General features: G+C 40.5%; 4 protein-coding genes across 4 annotated transcripts; 1 reads left to right on the plus strand and 3 right to left on the minus strand.

Annotated features, from left to right (window-relative positions):
* Positions 1–10,249: 10,249 nt before the first annotated feature.
* Lamtor5 (Late endosomal/lysosomal adaptor, MAPK and MTOR activator 5) lies at positions 10,250–10,999 on the minus strand. The gene is made up of 4 exons (XM_064700622.1): positions 10,858–10,999; positions 10,746–10,807; positions 10,557–10,674; positions 10,250–10,495 (listed from the first exon to the last, which is right to left on the minus strand). The coding sequence occupies exons 1-4, from the start codon at positions 10,890–10,892 to the stop codon at positions 10,411–10,413; spliced, it is 300 nt and encodes a 99-aa protein (XP_064556692.1). The 5' UTR covers positions 10,893–10,999; the 3' UTR covers positions 10,250–10,410.
* A 332-nt stretch (positions 11,000–11,331) lies between these two features.
* On the minus strand, positions 11,332–14,426 carry deltaCOP (coatomer subunit delta). The gene is made up of 8 exons (XM_064700672.1): positions 14,086–14,426; positions 13,949–13,988; positions 13,648–13,871; positions 13,115–13,536; positions 12,855–13,049; positions 12,487–12,800; positions 12,273–12,384; positions 11,332–12,213 (listed from the first exon to the last, which is right to left on the minus strand). The coding sequence occupies exons 1-8, from the start codon at positions 14,086–14,088 to the stop codon at positions 11,919–11,921; spliced, it is 1,605 nt and encodes a 534-aa protein (XP_064556742.1). The 5' UTR covers positions 14,089–14,426; the 3' UTR covers positions 11,332–11,918.
* A 184-nt stretch (positions 14,427–14,610) lies between these two features.
* Positions 14,611–18,086, minus strand: Gcna (Germ cell nuclear acidic peptidase). The gene is made up of 5 exons (XM_064700671.1): positions 16,626–18,086; positions 16,285–16,569; positions 15,479–16,118; positions 15,166–15,423; positions 14,611–15,107 (listed from the first exon to the last, which is right to left on the minus strand). Exons 1-5 carry the CDS (start codon positions 17,941–17,943, stop codon positions 14,771–14,773), a joined length of 2,838 nt encoding a protein of 945 aa, XP_064556741.1. The 5' UTR covers positions 17,944–18,086; the 3' UTR covers positions 14,611–14,770.
* Positions 18,087–18,672: 586 nt separating this feature from the next.
* Positions 18,673–19,593, plus strand: LOC135441174 (uncharacterized). Its single transcript, XM_064700673.1, has one exon. It carries the CDS (start codon positions 18,768–18,770, stop codon positions 19,425–19,427), a length of 660 nt encoding a protein of 219 aa, XP_064556743.1. The 5' UTR covers positions 18,673–18,767; the 3' UTR covers positions 19,428–19,593.
* Positions 19,594–19,602: the final 9 nt, after the last annotated feature.

Below are 19,602 nucleotides of genomic sequence, written 5' to 3' on the forward strand. Positions count from 1 at the left end.
TTGTTTTTTTTCTTTCTAATTAATTAATTAATTTTGTTTTCGAAGTAACCACAAGAAAAATGTACTGAAGTTTTAGCTGTGATGTTTTTTTTCACTTTCTCACATATTTACAACAACAACAAAAACAAAAACAAAAAACAAAAGAAAACGAAAAACACAAAAAAATACACATAGGAAAATAATCAAATATATATACACATATGTATGTATATATGGAAATATACTGTTTACACTGCGCGAAAAACCTATTAAATTTAATTCGATAATTATTTGCTTGAAAAAAAAATCACTCCATTTCTATCTTCGATTTTTTTTTTTTTTTGTATCACGAATGAAGCATCTCAACATAAGTTTAAGTTTAGGTTTTCTATTGAGTAATTGTTTTTTTTTTTTTTGTCGCCTAGATTTTAGCACACGCCTATTTATTTGACGAATTCATGCCAATTAACTGTATAGAACTTAAGTTCTGTATTATTCAGATCAGATTATGCAAAAAGTTCATTGAAAATTTCTTCAAGTGTATAATTTTTACATTGAACAGCATCTCGCATTCGACACCAACAACAACAACAATAATATTAATAACAATTAGTGTAAACATTTAAAATTTAAGAAATTCTAATGTTTATAACTAGAATTATTACGAATATTGTAATATTACGTCTATATATATGTATATGTATATCAATATATATATATATATATGTTTTTTTTTTGGTAGTTTTTATGATTGTAATGATAGAACGATTGTTTCCATGGCAAATGCTGAGAGACGCGCTTCTCCTTTTGCACAGCAACAACAACAACAACAACACAAACAACAACAATAACAACAAACACGTAGAATTGATGTTCCTAGCAGCAACTAGCGCAAAGATACGGATGCAAATCGAGCAGCATGAGAAGAGGAAAGAAATAAAGCGAATGTATTTTTATATTGAAAATCAAAATGCAGCAAATGCAGTTGTTGATTGACACGAAAAAAAAAAACAAACAAAAAAACTATTTGAAAAAAAAAGAAACAATACAAATGAAATACGATGCGCAAAATAAAAGAAACATTCAATTGTTTTCAAACGATATAACATTTACAGTAAAAAAAACAATATTTTCTTTTTATTTTACGGGTGAGCGGGAATATCACATATATATGGATATACAGATGTATAGGCAACATAGTTATATAGATAGATGTATTTATATAGATATACATATATATTAATGGGCATATTACAGAGCAATTCCTGTTCAAAAGTAGTTGGGAATTATAGAACAGTTCGAAAGAATATGTTAATTTCGAATACACAATCATTTGCAATGGTCTTACATTTCTATGTATACCCTGTAATCAGCATAAAAAGGGGGCATATGCATATAAAACAGTAGGAGCTTTAAGAGCTTTACGATCTATTGTGAGCTCTGTCTTCGAAAAAATAAAACAAACTATTGCTCTCCTATGACGTTTTGCAGATTAAAGATATATCCGATGTTTATGTTCCAGGAATCGTAAATAATAGTTTTTATATATATTTGAAGCAAAGAAATTGTATACTCAGCTTAGCCGAAGAAGATAGGTAGATAGAAGAAAGCACGCATAATTTTACACACAATTACAACTAGCCCATATCTTTTTCAATTTAGAAAAATTTATAAAAACAATATAGATGTATTTAATAATAGCATATATTTTGAATGCTTCGCTAAAGCCCTCCATGATAAAAGTCGTACACAACTGATTTTACTTCATAAAGAGTATCTAGAAGTCGATCAATTGCAGCAAACAGGTTCGAAGCCTTTAAAAAAATGAAAGAAAATTATCAAGCGCTGCTTAACAAAGATTAGTTACACATGAAAATAATGCAAATTGAAGATTAATCCGAAAATCTTTTCATCAACTGCAGCTGTTACATGACCCTGATCATGTCACCTTCATATCCACACAATGCCCCCCCTCCGCTGGCCATCTGGGCCGCTCGTTTTGGGGTCAATGCAAGTTGAAAGTACACCAAAGCGAAGCACTTCCAAAAAATACAATAACAACAAAGCACACATTTGTTACCCTGTAATGCCAGTTGTGGGTATATGGCTTACATGGCTCTGGCAGCTGGTGCCTCGGATCTGACGCTGTGTGCACAGCTGAGGTTAATTATTTGCACAACTAAGTAAGCAGGATGTATTCAAGCATTTTCAGCAACTGTGATCTATGCTTCATCGATATTTGCCACACCGAAGCTGAGGTGCTCTTCTACATATATGCCATAGAAGCTTAAACGAATCCAACGTTTGTTTCTGTATAAATTGTTGCTGTTGGAATTGTTCCTGTTGGAGAAAGGAGCAACTGTCTTTTCCACACCGAAGATTACCACACCCTTCTATATGAATACCCTAGAAGTTTATACGAATCGACCGATACTTCCCACAGGAGCCTGAAGGTAGAGATCCTTTTTATATAATTAAATTTTATACTAAGTATAAATTGGCATTCAATTAAGTCAAAAATCGACGTTTTTGACGAATCACTATTAGTTAATGATGTCAAACTTATTTGATGATTTTTTTGGAATATCTCGGGTAAATATTGTCAGATTTTGAAATGTTATTCCTTTTTGAATTCCTACGGATCCCTACTATCATTATGGCATTCAAACATTTCCAAAATCGATGGGTTAAAAAAAGTGGTTGACCAAAAACCGATTCGCTTGTAAAGTAAACCTATTTTGATGTTTTTTTGGAATATCTCGGCCAAATAATGTCAGATTTGGGAATTTTATACCATTTTGGACCCGTAAGGATCTGTAAAACATGAAAATCTAAATTTTGACCAAAATCGTAAAAATGTCAAGTTTCATCACGTTTTTTCTAAAAATCGGGGTATGTTCGAAAATCAAAACTTTTTTGATGATTTATTTTTAATATCTCGGGTAAAAAATGTTCAGATTTTGAAATCTTATACCTTTTTGAATTCCTACGGATCCCTTCTATCAATTGGCATTCAAACATTTCAAAACTCGATGGGTTAAAAAAAGTGGTTGACCAAAAACCGATTCGTTTGTAAAGTCAACCAATTTTAATGTTTTTTTGGAATATCTCGGGCAAATAATGTCAGATTTGGGACTTTTATACCATTTAGGACTCGTAAGGATCAGTACTATCGATTGGCATCAAAAACATGAAAATCTAAATTTTGACCAAAATCGTCAAAATAGCAAGGGGTTACATCAGGTTTTTTCAAAAAATCGGGGTCGGTTCGAAAATCAAAACTATTTTGATGATTTTTTTGGAATATCTCGGGTAAATATTGTCAGATTTTGAAGTGTTCTCCCTTTTTGAATTCCTACGGATCCCTACTATCAATTGGCATTCAAACATTTCTAAAATAGATGGGTTAAAAAAAGTGGTTGACCAAAAACCGATTCGTTTGTAAAGTCAACCTATTTTGATGTTTTTTTGGAATATCTCGGGCAAATAATGTCAGATTTGGGAATTTTATACCATTTTGGACTCGTAAGGATCTGTACTATCGATTGGCATCAAAAACATGAAAATCTAAATTTTGACCAAAATCGTCAAAATAGCAAGGGGTTACATCACGTTTTTTCATAAAATCGGGGTCGGTTCGAAAATCAAAACTTTTTTGATGATTTTTTTGGAATATCTTTGGTAAATATCATCTGATTTTAAAATGTTATGCCTTTTTGAATTCGCACGAATCGCTACTACAAATTGGCATTCAATCGAATCAAAAATCGATATACCGAGCATCGCTCGTTTAGTTTACTGAAGATACCTAGAAGAATAAGAGCTTCCATACAAAAACACATTCGGCCCCTTCTTCCCATAGATCTATATGATATAGCAATCCAAAGTTGATAAAACTAGAAACTAGAGCTTGATTCCTATCTTAAAAAACAAAAAGTTACTCAAACAAGAACCTTATTGCTAACCGAATTTATCTGTGCTCCGAATTATGTCTCAACTGAGCGACTAGACGGATAGAAAGATATGGCTATAACGACTTAACTGTTGATACTGAACAAGAATATATATGTATAACTCATGGATTCGTAGACGTCTCCCACAAAATGATAATACCCTCTACAACTAGCAGCCAAAACTTTTTAAAAGTCATATGCATATACAAATATATGTACATACATACATGTAGAGTATGGGCATAGCAGAAATAAAAAACTAAAGAAAGAAATAAACTGATCTTGATTTCCAACATCTGGCAGAGGTTATCGCTGGAGATGTTTGTCTTTGTTCATGCCTGACGCTGCAATTTGGCTCTGAGCTGTGTGTGTGTGTGTATGTGTGTGTGTGTGCATTGCAGTGAAAGTAGAAAGTGATCCTCCAGATGACGAAATCCCAAAATTGGTTGCGCTTGCTCTTTCGCCGATGACTTCTGCCACTTGCAATTTGCTGTATCTTTGACCAGCAACAGCATGTCCAAACATTTGCTGTATTCTGCTTCAACTATACGTATTTCATTTAATTCAATTTTCTTATACACGCACACATATACACAATTGATTTTGTTGGCGTTAGAAACGTGCAGCTCGCTCTAAACCCCCTTTTAAAGACGGAAGCTTGTGGGTAAACGGGGCGGGGGCGCACTGCGTGCCGTTTGCACAGTGCTATCATTTGACGTATGAAGGCGATCGACTAAATATAAATTGAATGTTCGTGTTTGGCACATTTGCGCTAAAAATCGCATCGATTGTTTTTAATTGTACAATAGACATGTCCGAGATGTGTTTAGACGTCTAGCGATATACATACATATACACCGGACCAGACTAGTGAAAATTTCTAATACATAGTACATGTACATGGGATGCGCTACGCCCTCACTCGATTGCTCTACATACAAAATAAATAAATAAACATGTAAATAAACTATGATTAACATTGCATGCGCCTGTCTGTCTATCTCTGTGTATAATATACAATTTGAATCTCTTTAAAAATGCTGACAGATAAACTAGATAATAGATCAATAACAAATCTGGCTTTTGTTTATACAAGCTAACATCCAAGTTTGTTCAAATATCATTAGAAATACGCCAAATTCCGTTAAATACAAAACTTGTGACGCAATAAATGACATTTCGAGTTCAATTAGTCAGCAGACAAAAAAAAAACGTATATTTGCAATATTTCGCGCACTTATCGTGCTATCGATAAACAATTGCAATGCTAGATAAGAGATCGTTATCGTTAAGTGTTGGACAATGAGTGCAACTGCAGCAAGGTTAGGATATGTGGCGCGCATGTTGAAAACATGCAAACGCAAAGGCGTTAATCAAAATCAATCTGACACATGAATATTTCAACTTGAGGAAACTTTTTATGAAACATATGGCTAAAACCGAGCTTGTGATTCATAAGCAACTGTGCGTCTGTATTGTAAAAGAGTGTAAAATAAATACAAGAAATTTTCGAATTTACCAAATATGGAAAAGACGAGCTCGGCATGAATCATATGCGCAGGCATTTTTTGGCGTCGCAAATGTCGTAATAGAATCGAGTATGTATATTTATTAATATTTAAATTTGATAAATAACTAGTTCTGTGGGACAATTTAATTAAAAATTGTATTCATTGAATTTCATTTCAAATGTGATAACTCGAACGTGATTTGTCATGGAAGCGCAAAGCAACTGCAATTGCTGGCGCCCATGCTGTCCATTATACAACATTGAAACCAAACGAAATCAAATACAAAAAAGAATTGTAAACAATACCAAATACAACAAAATATGTACATAAATATGTATGCGTATTGACCAGTATGTACATATTTGAAACTAAAGCTGACGTTGCCGGCCAAATGTCGTCATTTCGGGTCTTTGGTGACGTGATTATTTGTAAAGCCAAAGCTTTCTGTGTGCGGCTAAGTTTGGCGTTTAGCGGGCCACATGACATAATTTTCCATACATGATATTCTGAATAATGCAATTTGCATTCAATCGAAATCGATTAATACGTCCAATATACATATAACCATATACCAAATGCGTCATTCCAAAGCTAGTCAACTTTTGGATAGCCAGACACATATTAGATGCGATTCATCAAGTTTGAAAAGTTGAAAAAGTTTCTAAACTTAGGTTAAAATTCGAAAAAAGGATTGAAAAGTATTTAGCAAAAGAGCTGCCAGTAAAACGTTTACGAACGCATCAAAAAGGAGCAAAGAAAATCAAAGTCACGTAGCTTGATCTTCAATGGATATGCTTATGCTTTTTATGGAGGTATGTTCAACGCACGCCGGGCCTTCGATCGTGGATGCTAATATACATAAAAAAAAAAATAAAAAAAACTGAAAGATTTATCATGTCGTTGAAAAATATTGCCATGAAAAAAATGTTTATGTTTGGCATAACTCAAGCGTAAGTCGTCTAGGGGCAAAAGTGGTCACATAATTCTTCAGTTTTTAACTATTGCTGCGTATATACATACATATATAGATATATAGACATTATATGCATATATATGTGCTTGATCTATAGCCAAGCGCGTATAAATCAGCCGCGCAATGCTGTGAAAATGAGCATGTGGTCAAGAGTCAGCAATTTCCAGCCACAAATCTAATGAAAACTATTTGAAAACTATGCTGCAAGACTCGAGCAACGATTTTTTTTGTTTTTCCATTTTTCTTGTTGTTATTTTTGGAAAACTCGCGACAATCCCCACACAGCTTTTATACACACTTACATATGTATGTATGTATACACACACGCTTGTGTGTGCAGCATATCGCAGTTGCCCCAGCTTGGGCCGCAGCCGAACCTTGGGCCGGCCGTCTTTCTCACTTTCGCTGTTAATTTTGTTTTGTTGTTGCTTTTACCAAAAGGGAAAGGCACTGAAACTCGATTGATTTCGATATGAAGCGGAGCTGTTGCTGCTTTTCTTCTCAACTTGAACTTATCTAATCGATGTGTTGGTTTCTTTCTACTGCTTAGCATTGGGAATGCCAGGCAGCTTCTTAATGGCGAAAGTGCAGCAAATTGTCGGCTATTAGCTGTTGTCTTTCGCTTCTATGCTTCTCAACTTTAACTTATCTAAACGATTTGTTACTTCTTTCGTCGGTTATGTTGGGGCAGCCCGGCAGCTTCTTGAGAGCGAAAGTGGTGCAACGAGTTTTCTTCGCTACTTCAACTTATCTAATCGACTCATTGGCTACTTTCTTGTGCATATTATTAGCCATGACAGGTAGCTTCTTTAAATTCTAATTGCTTCAACTTGTTAGTTATGCGAAGTGACCTGCTGGTTTTTCCCTCAACTTTAACTTATCTAATCAATTTGTTGGCTTCTTTGCAGTGCATATTATTGACAGTGTCAGGTAGCTTTTTAATAGCGAAAGTGTAGCAACTTGTGGGTTTCTCAACATTCTTTCCTTCTCAACTTTAACTTATGTAATCGACTCATTGGCTTCTTTCTTCTGTTATGGTTGGGTCAGGCAACTTCTTGAAAGCAAAAGTGTTGCAAATTTGTTAGTCGTTACATATATTTGATGTTGCCTGTTACAAGTTTTCTTCTCAACTTGAACTTATGTAATAAATTCGTTGGCTTCTTTTTTTCTGTTACGCTTCTTGCTAGCGAAAGTGGTGGAACTTGACAGCTATTAGCTAATCACTGTTGCCTGCTGCTGGTTTGCTACTCAACTATAACTTATCCAATCGATTCATTGGCTTCTTTCATCTGCATAATATCGCTGACGGCACGCAGCTTCTTGAAAACGAAAGTGCTGCAACTTGTTAGCTGTTAGCTGGTTTTTGTGGCCCAAGCTGGTTCAAGTCTGTCGGCGCCCGCGCGTCAACGTTTTCCTGAACTCGATTGAGCGCTTAGTCAAGTTGAAGGCTTTCGCGGTGGCTTTGGCCGGCTAAATAAACCCGCCTTGGCTGCCAATTTCATTTTGTTTATCAGCTTTGTTATTTTAATTCGAATATACAACGAGTTTTATAGACGGGTGCGTGTACGTGTGCATGTATTTGATGAGTTGTCCGCGTATTTACCTTTCACACCCACACACACACACGCACACACGCACACTCACACACACTGTCTCCGCTTCGGTTTCTGGGCCACAGACAAGTGGGCTGCCCCACACTGTAAAAAAAGAAACAAAAACAAAACAAATGCCCCTGGACAGTTGGTGAAAGTTCAAGGCTGCTGTCGCCGTGCCACAAGTAAGCCGCCGAAAAGCAAATATACACACACATACATACACATATACACATACACATATGCATATGCATATGCATATGCATGTGCAGCTACATAATTATGTACATAGGCGCGTGCAAATAAATTCGCACAAAGCTTGTTTAAACATTGCTTTTTGATAAAGAAAATTTGTATAGCTCATAGGTTATTCGCATTTGCACAAATATCGATTCAAGTCTGGCTATTTGTACAAATGAAGTATGAAGTATTTGCATACGTATTATATGCTGAAGCCCAACAAATATTGCCCCTATATTGTCCTTTGCTCAATAATTGCACCCATATATTAGGTATTTGCATATGTTTTACATACATATGTTTTTTTTGTTTTTTGGAACGTGAACTTGCGGCAATTCGACCGGCCGGAATAAACGATATTTACAAATTAAAATATTTTATTTCTTCCATTTAGAAACATGCTTCCAAATCATACTAAAATAATTTTTATTTTATTATTAGTTATACTTAGAACTACAATATAATGAAAAGTCATAGCTAGCATGTCTTTGCCGCTCTCTCTCTCTCTCTCTCTCTCTCTCTCTCTCTCTCTCTCTCTCTCTCTTGCTTTCTTTCAGTTTCTATACTGGTCTCCCACTCGCTCTCTCCCTCTATCTCTCCTTCCCTGCTCTCCTTCTCCCTTACTCTCTATTCCGTTTTCAACACAGTCTTAACTTACAAATCGCCTTTCTATACGATTTTCATGAATTCAAATGACTCTAACGCCGGCATTTTCTTCTATAGGTTTTTGTTTGAGCACCAGATAAAACATAGGTTTTATTTTCACGTCATAAAGTACGTACCAATTGACAGCGGCAATAAGAAACTTGTTTAGTTGCATACACCCTTGGGGCCGTGTGGTACCTGGCGCCAGGTAATCCAACAGCGCACTTAAGTGAACATTTAGCCAAAATCGGCAGTAAAACTTAATTTGTGCATCAGAGACCTGTGTTTCACGTTGGTGATGGGTGGTCATGTTGTCATACGACTTTCAAAATATAAACTTACAAACATAAAAAATGTATAAAAAATTGTAGAAAAAGTAAATTAAAAACTTGTGGGCTGGAATTAACGGCAATTTGTTTGGCGGCTCTGAAAGATTGTTGCATGTTGCATATTGCATGACGATAAAATATCATATATATTTTTTGATGTTGCTTAGCTTTATGACGTAGGTGGGCTGCATTTCCTCAATGTTGCTCAATCCGGAAAATTCAAAGAGGCTTGAGTGCAGCACGAACAGGCGCCGTTATGATTGAGTAATTACCAACATACATATAGATTCACACGTACTTTTATTATTATTATTATAAGCTAGGAACTTAGATGAATGACTACTTAAGCTATAAGACTCGCATATTGGATCATAGTTATGTGAAACGTTTGGTGTGCCTGCTTTTGGAAGTTTTGAAGAGTTTAGAGGCTGGCAAAAAAATTACTTTCTAATAAGACAACATAAATAGCAAGCAATATAAAGATCACATCTGACTATAAACACTTGATCAAAAATCCATTGCATCCATAACCATTCGGAAGAGTTGACCTTTGGATTTATAGTTTAAAGCTCATTAAACGTTTGTCGACGTCACGCAATGGTAATTGAATAATCTATTTTAATGGCAATGGGACTTATAAACTGCAATTATGTAACAAAGCTTTAACGGCATTAGGCAGCCCAATTGATGCGGCTGAAACAAGTTCAATGCCAACGGCAGTCAATTTAAACAATTTGTACAATGATTGTTTTCGGCGGTTACAATGTATTTGTATAATATGTATATATAAATGTGTGTATGTATGTGTAATTATGCTTTTTGATCACTTTTAAGCCTAATCGTACCAAATGTATATATACACATGCTACCTAAATGTTGAATTAAACTTTAGTTTAGAGCACATAATCGATTTGGCTTAACGCTATGCAACAGTAGAACCATAATACATTATAATTATTTAAGAAAAAAAAAAATAGAAATTAAACAAGCCAATAAACGCCATTTAAAACAAATCAACAAAAACTGCAGCTCAAGTTAACAATCGCTGTGGCTGTGTGTGTGTGTGTGTGTTGCTAAGGCTGTGTGTGTGTCGCTTTATGGCTATCCCAGCTATTGCTGCAATACTCGAGCGCATTTGGAAGAAATTTGTCTCAATTTGGCCCAAGACACGAGGAACTCGACAGCATGCTAATTGCCGGTTGATGTCGATGCTGTTGTTGTTTGCTTATAAATGATTCCCGTTATTTCCCCATCCTTTTGTATAAGACAGCGCCTGTAAGTTTAATCATTTTAATGGAGATTGTTTACTTATCAGTTAGTTAGCTAGTACTTACTTATTGCCGCTGTACAGACAAACTGTGGCTGGCACAGTGCTAGTCGGCTCCAGCTTGGCCACCTGCTCGGATATGGCCGTACCAATTCCAGATACATGGGGATTGATATTGCCTTTGGCTGGGCCGCATTACAAAAGCAAATAATAACGGATTACACACATGTATGCACTTCTTTTTTATTGTACTCACCGCCCAAGCAGAGCCCTTGCCGATTCGCCAGTAACGCACCCACGGTGTCTTGTTGTGTTACGCTGCATAAGAGGCAAGTTAGTAATGGTAGTAATGGTTATGCAATACGTACATTTCACTCAACACTTTTTCTAGCTGCTGCTCCATTTGTCCAATTGCAAATTGACCAACAATTGTAAAACTGAAAACAAAGAAAAACCAAAACAATGCTAGTTCAGAACTTGACTATCGATAACACTGGCTATCGCAAAATGGGGCTGTCAACTGTTACCGGCAGTGCTGCATAGTGCGATAAACCAAACACAGCACCTTGCAGCACTTGTCCAATTTGAATAACATTTGAAATTAGAAACCGCCAATTAAGATCGGTTCGCAACGAACAAAAGTGATTATATTAAGTTGATAAAAATGTATGTAAATTCGATTGTGCGATTTTTTGCTCAAATACATATCCATATTCGTTACAATCAAAATCTTGCTAGAGCGATGTCGATAACTTATCAGACTCCAATTGGGAAAGTTCCAATCAACAATTATTATTGTTGTTCCGGAATCAACAATATTTTAAGTATAAATAAAATGCAAATTTTAACAGGATCGGCGATTGCAAATTTATTGATATTTTAGTCGCTTCCTCAAATCTGGATTTCTGCAAATTTTGTTTTAAAAAATATTTTAAGAAAAACTAAGCAGTTTTTTTTTTGTTTATAGCATTTAACATAAAAAAATACGCAAATTATTGGCATATTTTCTTGCAATTTGCTTGCCTGCGAGCGCAGTAAACAAAATTCGGTATTACAATGCCAACTATAATTAACAATTTGTTTTTAAACTCAAATTATATGCTGCATTCCGCGCAGTTAATAAAAATATTTATGTATTTTATATTGTGTTATATATGTATATACTCTATGATGATTGCTGTGGAGCACATGCCATTTGGAATTATTGTTGGCCGTATTGCGACTTCACAAGTGCATCGCGGCTTGATGCGTACATTTATGTGGAAATATATATATGTATGTAAACATAGTTTTAACATTTCTATAATCGTACATAAATTGTTTCGATTCTAGGTATACTACGTCTGCTGATAGTGTAACTCTGTGTGTGTGTGTGTGTGTGTTTGTTTGCGTGTGTATCTGCCCTTCATTGCGTGTGTGTGTATATAGTTTAAACAATTTCATATTTTTCCACAAACAGAATCGTTTCGCTTGAATACTTGACCGATTCATTATTATCCACCTGTACGACATCTAGGGCGCTTATGGCCGCATACGGCGTCTTTGAGACGAATGTCACTTGCAACGGAAAGAAGTCGCCTGGAATGGAGGCACTGCAGCTGAACTCCATCGAGCCGGACTTGTTGGCCGCATCAATGATGGGAATATTCCACAGCAAAACATGTTTGCGAGCATCATACTTGTAGGTGCCATCGTATTCGGCTACCGAAGGCTGGATATTTAAGCTGCAATATAGGGAAGATCAATAAGATAATCTAAAGGATACCAAAATATAATTACTTACGGCAATGGTATAACTATGGCAACATCCTGCAGCTCCAGATGCTGTGCCTCCAGTTCGTATTCAATGTTCACATCGCAGCCGCCTTCTCCATTGTCCGAAGGCCAACAGTTAACTATGCAATGGAAAGAAGAAAGACAGACAGATAAGAACAGAGACAGAAATATTAGTATGGAAAGTAAAGCACACATCTCTTCTATAGGCAAATGTCACTTACTGGTCAGAGGTATAGCCGATTCGTCCTGCGTAATGAAGCGCCACTTGAGTACGCCTACGTCGGTATTGAGAGGGAACGGCTTGCCTGGGTTCTTGAGTCCGATCATGGCGCGCGATTTGAATAGTTCCTTGTCAACATTTGGATGGGTCTGCAGCTGTATACCCTGTGTATCATTATTGGCCAGCAACACCCTGATCCGTGCTCTACTTTCATCGGTAATGCGCAGCGTCAGCAAGCCGCTGAGCTCGAACTGTTGCACGCCACCGTCACGTCCCAGGCGCACCACCAGCTTATCCTCCATTTTGAGATGTACACTGCAAAAATGGATCCTCGATAATTTGAGCAGTTTAGTGAATTTGAGGATTTACTTTTCTGTATGAATGTCCGCAGAGATTTTGGCTTTTGCCGCTGCACTGGCACTGGCCGCTGCGCCGGAGCTGCCCGCAGCAACTGCTGGTGCCAGATTGGCAATCTTCTCGCCCTCGCTCTTCAGCTGATCAACAAAACTATCCACGTCCTTGGACTTGCCACCCAATTTGAGCGCATTGCGTGATGCCGGCTTTCTGCAATAGACGACGGGATATTTAAATATTGATTGACACAAGATTTTCGAATTAATTCAACTGACTGTGGTGCCTTGCTGGACACATGCTTGGCTTCCATCTCGATGGATGGTGCACCGCCGCTGCCACCGCTGCCGCCGCTGGCACTGCTGATGCCGCTGCTGCCGAAGCTGTCGGAGCTGAAGCCGCCGCTGCGTCCGCCCATGCCACCCATTGAGGGGCCGCCACGTTTGGTGGCCTCCATGCGCTGACGCTGCAGCTCCTTGGCCTTCTCGCGCATCTTTTGGCGCGCTTCACGCTCCTGTGTCTGACGAACAGCCTGGTAGACTTTCTCCTCGTGCGAGTCCATTTCAACAAAAGTCTTGATTTGCGCCAGATTTACGCTCTCCCTGTAGCCAAGTGCAACAATCTCATCAAAGGCAAATATCAAGTTGAATGCATTCTCCACAATCTCCTTCTCGTCCAGCGAATGACTGTACTCTGGAATCTATATGGACATGGGAGTTTGAGTTTATCGGTAAATTCAGTAGGAAAATACAAAATGGCAAAAAGTGGTAGATCTCGAGGGAATAAAAATTGTGTAAACAAATGCACGCACCACTTTCGAGAAGAGGCGAAGAGTTTCCAAATCCTCCAGTATGTTGCTGGCCTTTGTGGTTATCAGGAGCATGTAGAGCTTCTCCATCGGCTGGTAGACATAGCGTACCGAGTCCGTTTCCACATAAGTGTGCTGCTTGCCGGCGGTCATCAGCTTGGGGAATGCAGCCAGCAGTCCCTCGATGCGCGCCTTCGTCATTTCCACGAACTGACGTGACAATATGACTGCGTGCGTGTGTGTGTGTGAGTGTAAGGTTAGACGTTAACACATTAAAAATATATCGTTTAAGTTATTCACTTACCTTTGCCATTTTTTGTGCAGACTGCCGCGGCAATGAGTACCTAGGATTAAAGTAAACGTAAATGAGATAAGCAAAATAGCCGACGTAGACGCGTGTGCGTGTGTGCATGTATGTTTGTGTGTTGTGTGTGTGCTTACCATTTTGATGCAGCGGTAATTGAATCAACTAACGAATACTTGGAAATACTTTGCTGTTATGTGTAGTTCGAGCAGTAAATTAACTGATTTGGAATGATCAAAACAAATTGTTTGTCAATCAACCCGCATCCGCGTAGCTGACGTGTTCGGTTCTGCAACAAAATGTTTACGATTGCGTGCGTATGTGTGTAAGTGATGACAGCGCACAGCGCACTGACAATCTATTGTTGATGTCACAATTGCTTGCGTTGCCTATGCGGCAAACAAGATAAAATCGAGAAATACAGTGTTTACTTGCCACATACAGCTTTAATACATGCACCACACTCAATGATAATTTAATTTTCGTGTTTTTAATTCAAAAACTAACCAGAGTCCTTAAAACTTAAGCTAATTGTGACGTCACAGATGCCAGTCTTTCACAAATCGTCAATGCTCAGCGATATCGATAACATTAAGGTTAACAATCGTTATGCCGATTAATTGCACAGCACTGAAAACTGATAACAAATCAAATGCCAACTGTTAATCTAGAGTGGGTGTGTTTTAATTGAAAGCAATGCTTTAAATGGTAATTTACATTAAACCAACGTCAAATATAAAATATATAGGTATAAAAATACATAAAACTGTAAAACCATATATCGAAATACAAAATCTCGTACTACTTTTAGCTGTACGTAGCTTAGTGATCTTCATCGCTGTCTAATGTCAAGGTTTCCACTCGATCAACTATAAAGGCCTGCGCGGCCGCTTCGTCCGTCTTTGTTAGCTGACCTTTGCCCTTCTCCTTGGCATATTCGGCACCCAGAATGCGCATCACCTGCGCCGCTGTGAGATTGTCACGTTTATGCTTTTGAAAGTTATCCTTAACGAATTTGGCGAATCCTGTCGCCTCGCGCACCGGCGTCGGCACAATATTACCCGACTTGTCCTTCTTATTCAGGAGCAGCATAATGGGTCCACGGCAAATGCGGCAACGTAAGTTCTCCACCTTGCGCGAACGCGAATGGGCATGAGAGCTGAACATGGAATGGCCATTAAATAAAGTAATTATTTGATTGCATCTTGTGGACTCACGATGTATTGCATTTTATACACTTATACGTGTATTTGAACTCAATGTTGTAGTTGTGGCAAACCCGAATCGGTGGGAGATCTGGAAACTTCTCATTGGCACGCTGTGCCCAGCGCTTCCAAACGAGACCGTGTCCGCCCTCGCCGTTGAATACCCAGGCCGCGGCATGGCACAGCTCGTGGATTAGCGTGCACCGCAATCGATCTGCACTTGTCAGCACCTTAATACTCAGCTCCACCACGCTGCTGCGTTCCAGCAGTCTGCAAGGGAGAACATGGTAATCTGTGTTTATATTTACATAAAAGTATCGCTCACTTCTTTTTATTTTTGCATCTGCCCGCCGTGTTGCGCAACAGCTTCGACCAGGTGATGGGCACCTTCAGCTCATTATTGAAGATCTGTTCGTTGAACATGTCGTAGAGTCGTGCCGCCAGCTGCTCTTTGTTGCGGCTGAAGTTCTCGCGATAGAAGAACGCCTCATTGTCGCAGCGATCTCGACTGATCTGTGGCTCCAGCGACTTGATAAAGCTACATTTGCTGGCAATATTTTTTGGCGTGCTCAGCCCATTTAGCACCTTCTTGGCGCGCTCCCCTGACTTGGCTGGCGGCGCCGTTTGCGGCGTGGGCAGCTTAAAGATGGGCTTCGCTTTTGGCGACTCAACCGCAATGCCCAGCTGCTTTTTGACCTCCTGCACACGCTTGTGCACCGTTGAGCCCGGCAAATAGACGTTCTCCAGCTGATCCAAACTGTCCAAGTCGAGTGCTTGATCCACAATCCGTTTGGCTGAGCTAATGTCCTCATAGCCCGTATTTGGCGTAAATAGCTGCCTTCGTGTCGGGTTTGACAACGCCGGCGTCGACGGCGACGTTGGCTTGGGCGTGGCAGGCAATTTAGGCTTATCGCTGGCGCGGCAGGTCCGTAAAATATCGTCAAGCCGTTTGGGAAATTTGGGCGCTGTAAAAATTGGAATAATATGCATGTAAGGGCAGATGTTATCCAAGATATATCGTGGAAGAGATTCATAATGTATTCATATTCGTGATCACCATCAACAGCCATGTCGAGTTGTCCGTTCCTCTGTCTCTCTCTCTCTCTCTCTCTTCCACCCTCTTATACTCACATTCGATTTGCTCATCGGGATCGCTGACCACCTCCACCTCGGTCTTGGTAAGGTCCAAGTAGGTGACATGCCCGTCAGGGGCATCATCAGGCTCACTGCTGCCCGTTGCATCCGCATCGTCGTCATCAGAGGCATCCGTTCCACTGTCCGTATCGACGAGGGCGCGCCAGCGTTCCTCATGCACATGGTTGGTGCGTGCGCGCTGTCCATTCGGTCGCTTCTCACTGCAGGCAGATTCTGGGAAGTGGGTCGAATTCAACTTGGTGGAGTGCAACGCGCGCTTGACTAAAAAATCATTGAATATACATAATCCGAATGGGCATAGTTCAATATGTACATACATATGCTAAAGTCGCCCAGTGCGCTCTCGTTGGGCGCTGCCTTCTTGGCTGTGGTCGCTGCCTTCTTGGCTGTGGTCGCTGCCTTCTTGGCTGTGGTCGCTGCGGCGCGTTGGGCTTTGGGCTGCCGCCTGATCTCGGTGAGCGGAGTGCGGCCTATCGCAGGTGGAGCTTTGCCGCCGCTGCCGCTGGAGCGTTTGAGCGTGCGTATGACATCCGGCGTTTGCCAGGACTTGCCGTACAATTGATTCAACAGCTTTTCAGCTTGTGTCAGAAATTGCTCATCCTCTGAAGCGTCGCCGCTTAGCACGGACCGTTCTTGTTCCTGTTCGCATTCTTGCTGCAGCTGCTGCTGCTCCACTCGTTCCTGTTGTTGTGGCTCTGCGCGTGCCTCTGCTGATGGCACGGCTTGTACATAGCTTTGCTCCGAATGGTCGGACTCGGCTGAGCTCGAGTCCATGTTGGGTATGTGTATTTTAATGTTGATCTTTGCCGATATATTAATACTGCTCACTTGTATGGCAGGCATGCTCGCCACCTCCTCAGCCGATGAGGATGAGCTGGGCCTTAGCGGCGACGGCTCCACCTCGCTGCTGGTCTCCGGTATGGTCTCATCCAGATGCACCTCGTTTAGCGTGGACTGTTGAGCGGACAGCTCGGACAGCGGCTCCTCTGGGTCGGGCGTGTTGACCTCTGTCTCATTCGACGCCAGCCGTTTGCTGTTGTCTAGTTCGAAACGTTCCTCGGAGCACAACGTGTTTATCTCCGTGTCATTATCCGCCAAGCGTTTGCTGCTGTCCAGTTGCGCTTTCGGCGTGGAAGTGGGAGTGTTTGGGCGAGACGGCAGTTGTGTTAGATCGACGTCTAATTGGCTCATCGATTCCGTGTCCGCACTGGCCAGGCGCGTGTGCTCGGCTGACACATCTGATTGTCCTCGCCGAATTCTCTCGCGGCGCTCAAAGGATACGTCGCGCAGAAAAGCCTCAATGAGCTTCACTTTGTCATTGGACAGCGGATCCGGAAGCAGCTGCTCTGCTGCTGCTGTTGGTGCCAGCTGCCCGCTCACTGTCATGCTTGTCTCCTGAGCCGGTGGCTGCTTCGCCTGCTCCTGCTGCTCACTGTCACTGGAATCTGATATGGTGATGCAGGATTCGTCGTCGCCCTCTTCGGTTGTTGATGATATGCAAATGGACACCTCCTGCGGCAGCTTTTTTTCCGGCTGCATTGTCAAGTTGGACACCTGCGTGGATAAAGCCTCCACGTCCAGGACGAGTGAACGTTGTTGTGTGCAGCCGTCACCGCTCAGCTGCAATGCTTCCATATAGTCGGAGACATCGGGCTTGAGCTCCCATCCTGCAGTGCCTGGGGCGTGTGCTCCTGTCCCATGGCGTTGGACGATGAGGAGTCGCTGCGCAAAAGTGGATGCTCGTAGGATTTGGCAGTCGTTTGCTTATCGAGATCATTTAGCTCGGCCAACAGTTGGCGGCTCACGTTGTGGCTTTTAAGGGCCTCCGCTTCCGATTGAGACTTCGGTTCCTGTTCCTTTTTTGCTAGCTGCTTTTTCTTGCTTGAGGAGAGCGTCAGTTTAGCGAATTTTTCTTTGATCGGTACATTGACTGTCGTCGGATCAACTGTTCTGAACAGTTTAAATCCATTCGGATTCGCCATTTTGCTGGCGTTTTTCGAAACTAACTGTACAAATTCGGCAAAAGAGCAGCAACGCGAAATGTACCAAAAACAAAAATACAAATCTCTCGCGGGCGTCCAAAAACAAATTGAGCATCCGTTTCGCTTAGTGATGGTAGTTCACGAACTAATGCTCGTAGGTGTACCAAAGATCTTGAAAAATAATTAATATTTGAAAACTGCTACACTTATGGCTTTTGTATTAAGATAATAATTGAATTACATAAATTGGCCTTAGATTGCAGCGAAAGTGTATTTACAATTATTATTATTTGCCCAACGATCGCTAAGCAAGTGTAGCTTAAAAGTATTAACCAACACTAAAATGTCCGTTTTATGTTTATCGATTAATTTGAAAAATGACGATATGTATATCGCCGCGGCAGCTCGATTGACAACAATAACAATAGCAATTTTGGTTTAGTTTAGTTTGTTTGCTTGTTTTGACCATCTGTCTTTATGGCTCTCAGTGCCATTAGTTCGCTATCTTCCAAGCTATCCTTGGGCCTGCTTAATTTTATATTGGCCGTCAGTTCCGGATGGGCACTCAAACACTACAGCATTGGCCGTCATGCTCTGGTCGCCTATGGACTATTCTTTGCACATAGCGTCTTCTGTATTCTGCGCTACACGCATCCCAATCCCGGCCAGGTGCAGCGGCGAATTTGCGACCAATCTCTACGCTATGCGCCGGTCATCTTCGTCACACTGATCGTCGGTCAGCTGCAAAGCATTTCGGATGCCAATCAGCCAAGTGCTGGCAGCAGCAGTTGGCGCTACGTAGTCCTCATCCTGTACGCCAGCATCTTGACACTGGCCAGCGTGCGCAGCTGCCTCAGCGAGAGGTCGACGCTGGCCACGGTTCTGGTCAAATTGGAACGCTTCAATCTCACGGTGTGCGTGCTCTGGAATGTCTATTGCCTTTGGCGCATTGCCATATTCGATGAGTACTGGTGGTCCTTGGGCTTGGCCCTGTTGGTTCTGCTCAACAACTTTGTGCTCTGGCGCTTAACACTGCGCTACAATATCACAGCCCTGGAGGTGGAAACTGTTGGCATGTGTTTCTCTGTCATTTTCGCCATCAATGCCACGCAGGAGCTGCTCGACGGCAGCAGATGATGGCCGAGGACGTGACGAGGCATTGTTAACCTTATAATTGATGCTGCATTTAGCACAACAAATTCGAGACATATTTATATTAAGAGTTGATTTTTATACCTTGTTAATTCGCGAGATTCATTCAAATGGATTTATAGTCAATAAACGAATGTTTTTTATATCCATAGCCCATGGA

The sequence above is a fragment of the Drosophila montana genome, unplaced genomic scaffold, assembly GCF_035044405.1.
Source record: "Drosophila montana isolate Dmon_TW-CO22-7 unplaced genomic scaffold, ASM3504440v1 contig_1853_1, whole genome shotgun sequence".
In the NCBI taxonomy this organism is placed as follows: Eukaryota; Metazoa; Arthropoda; class Insecta; order Diptera; family Drosophilidae; genus Drosophila; species Drosophila montana.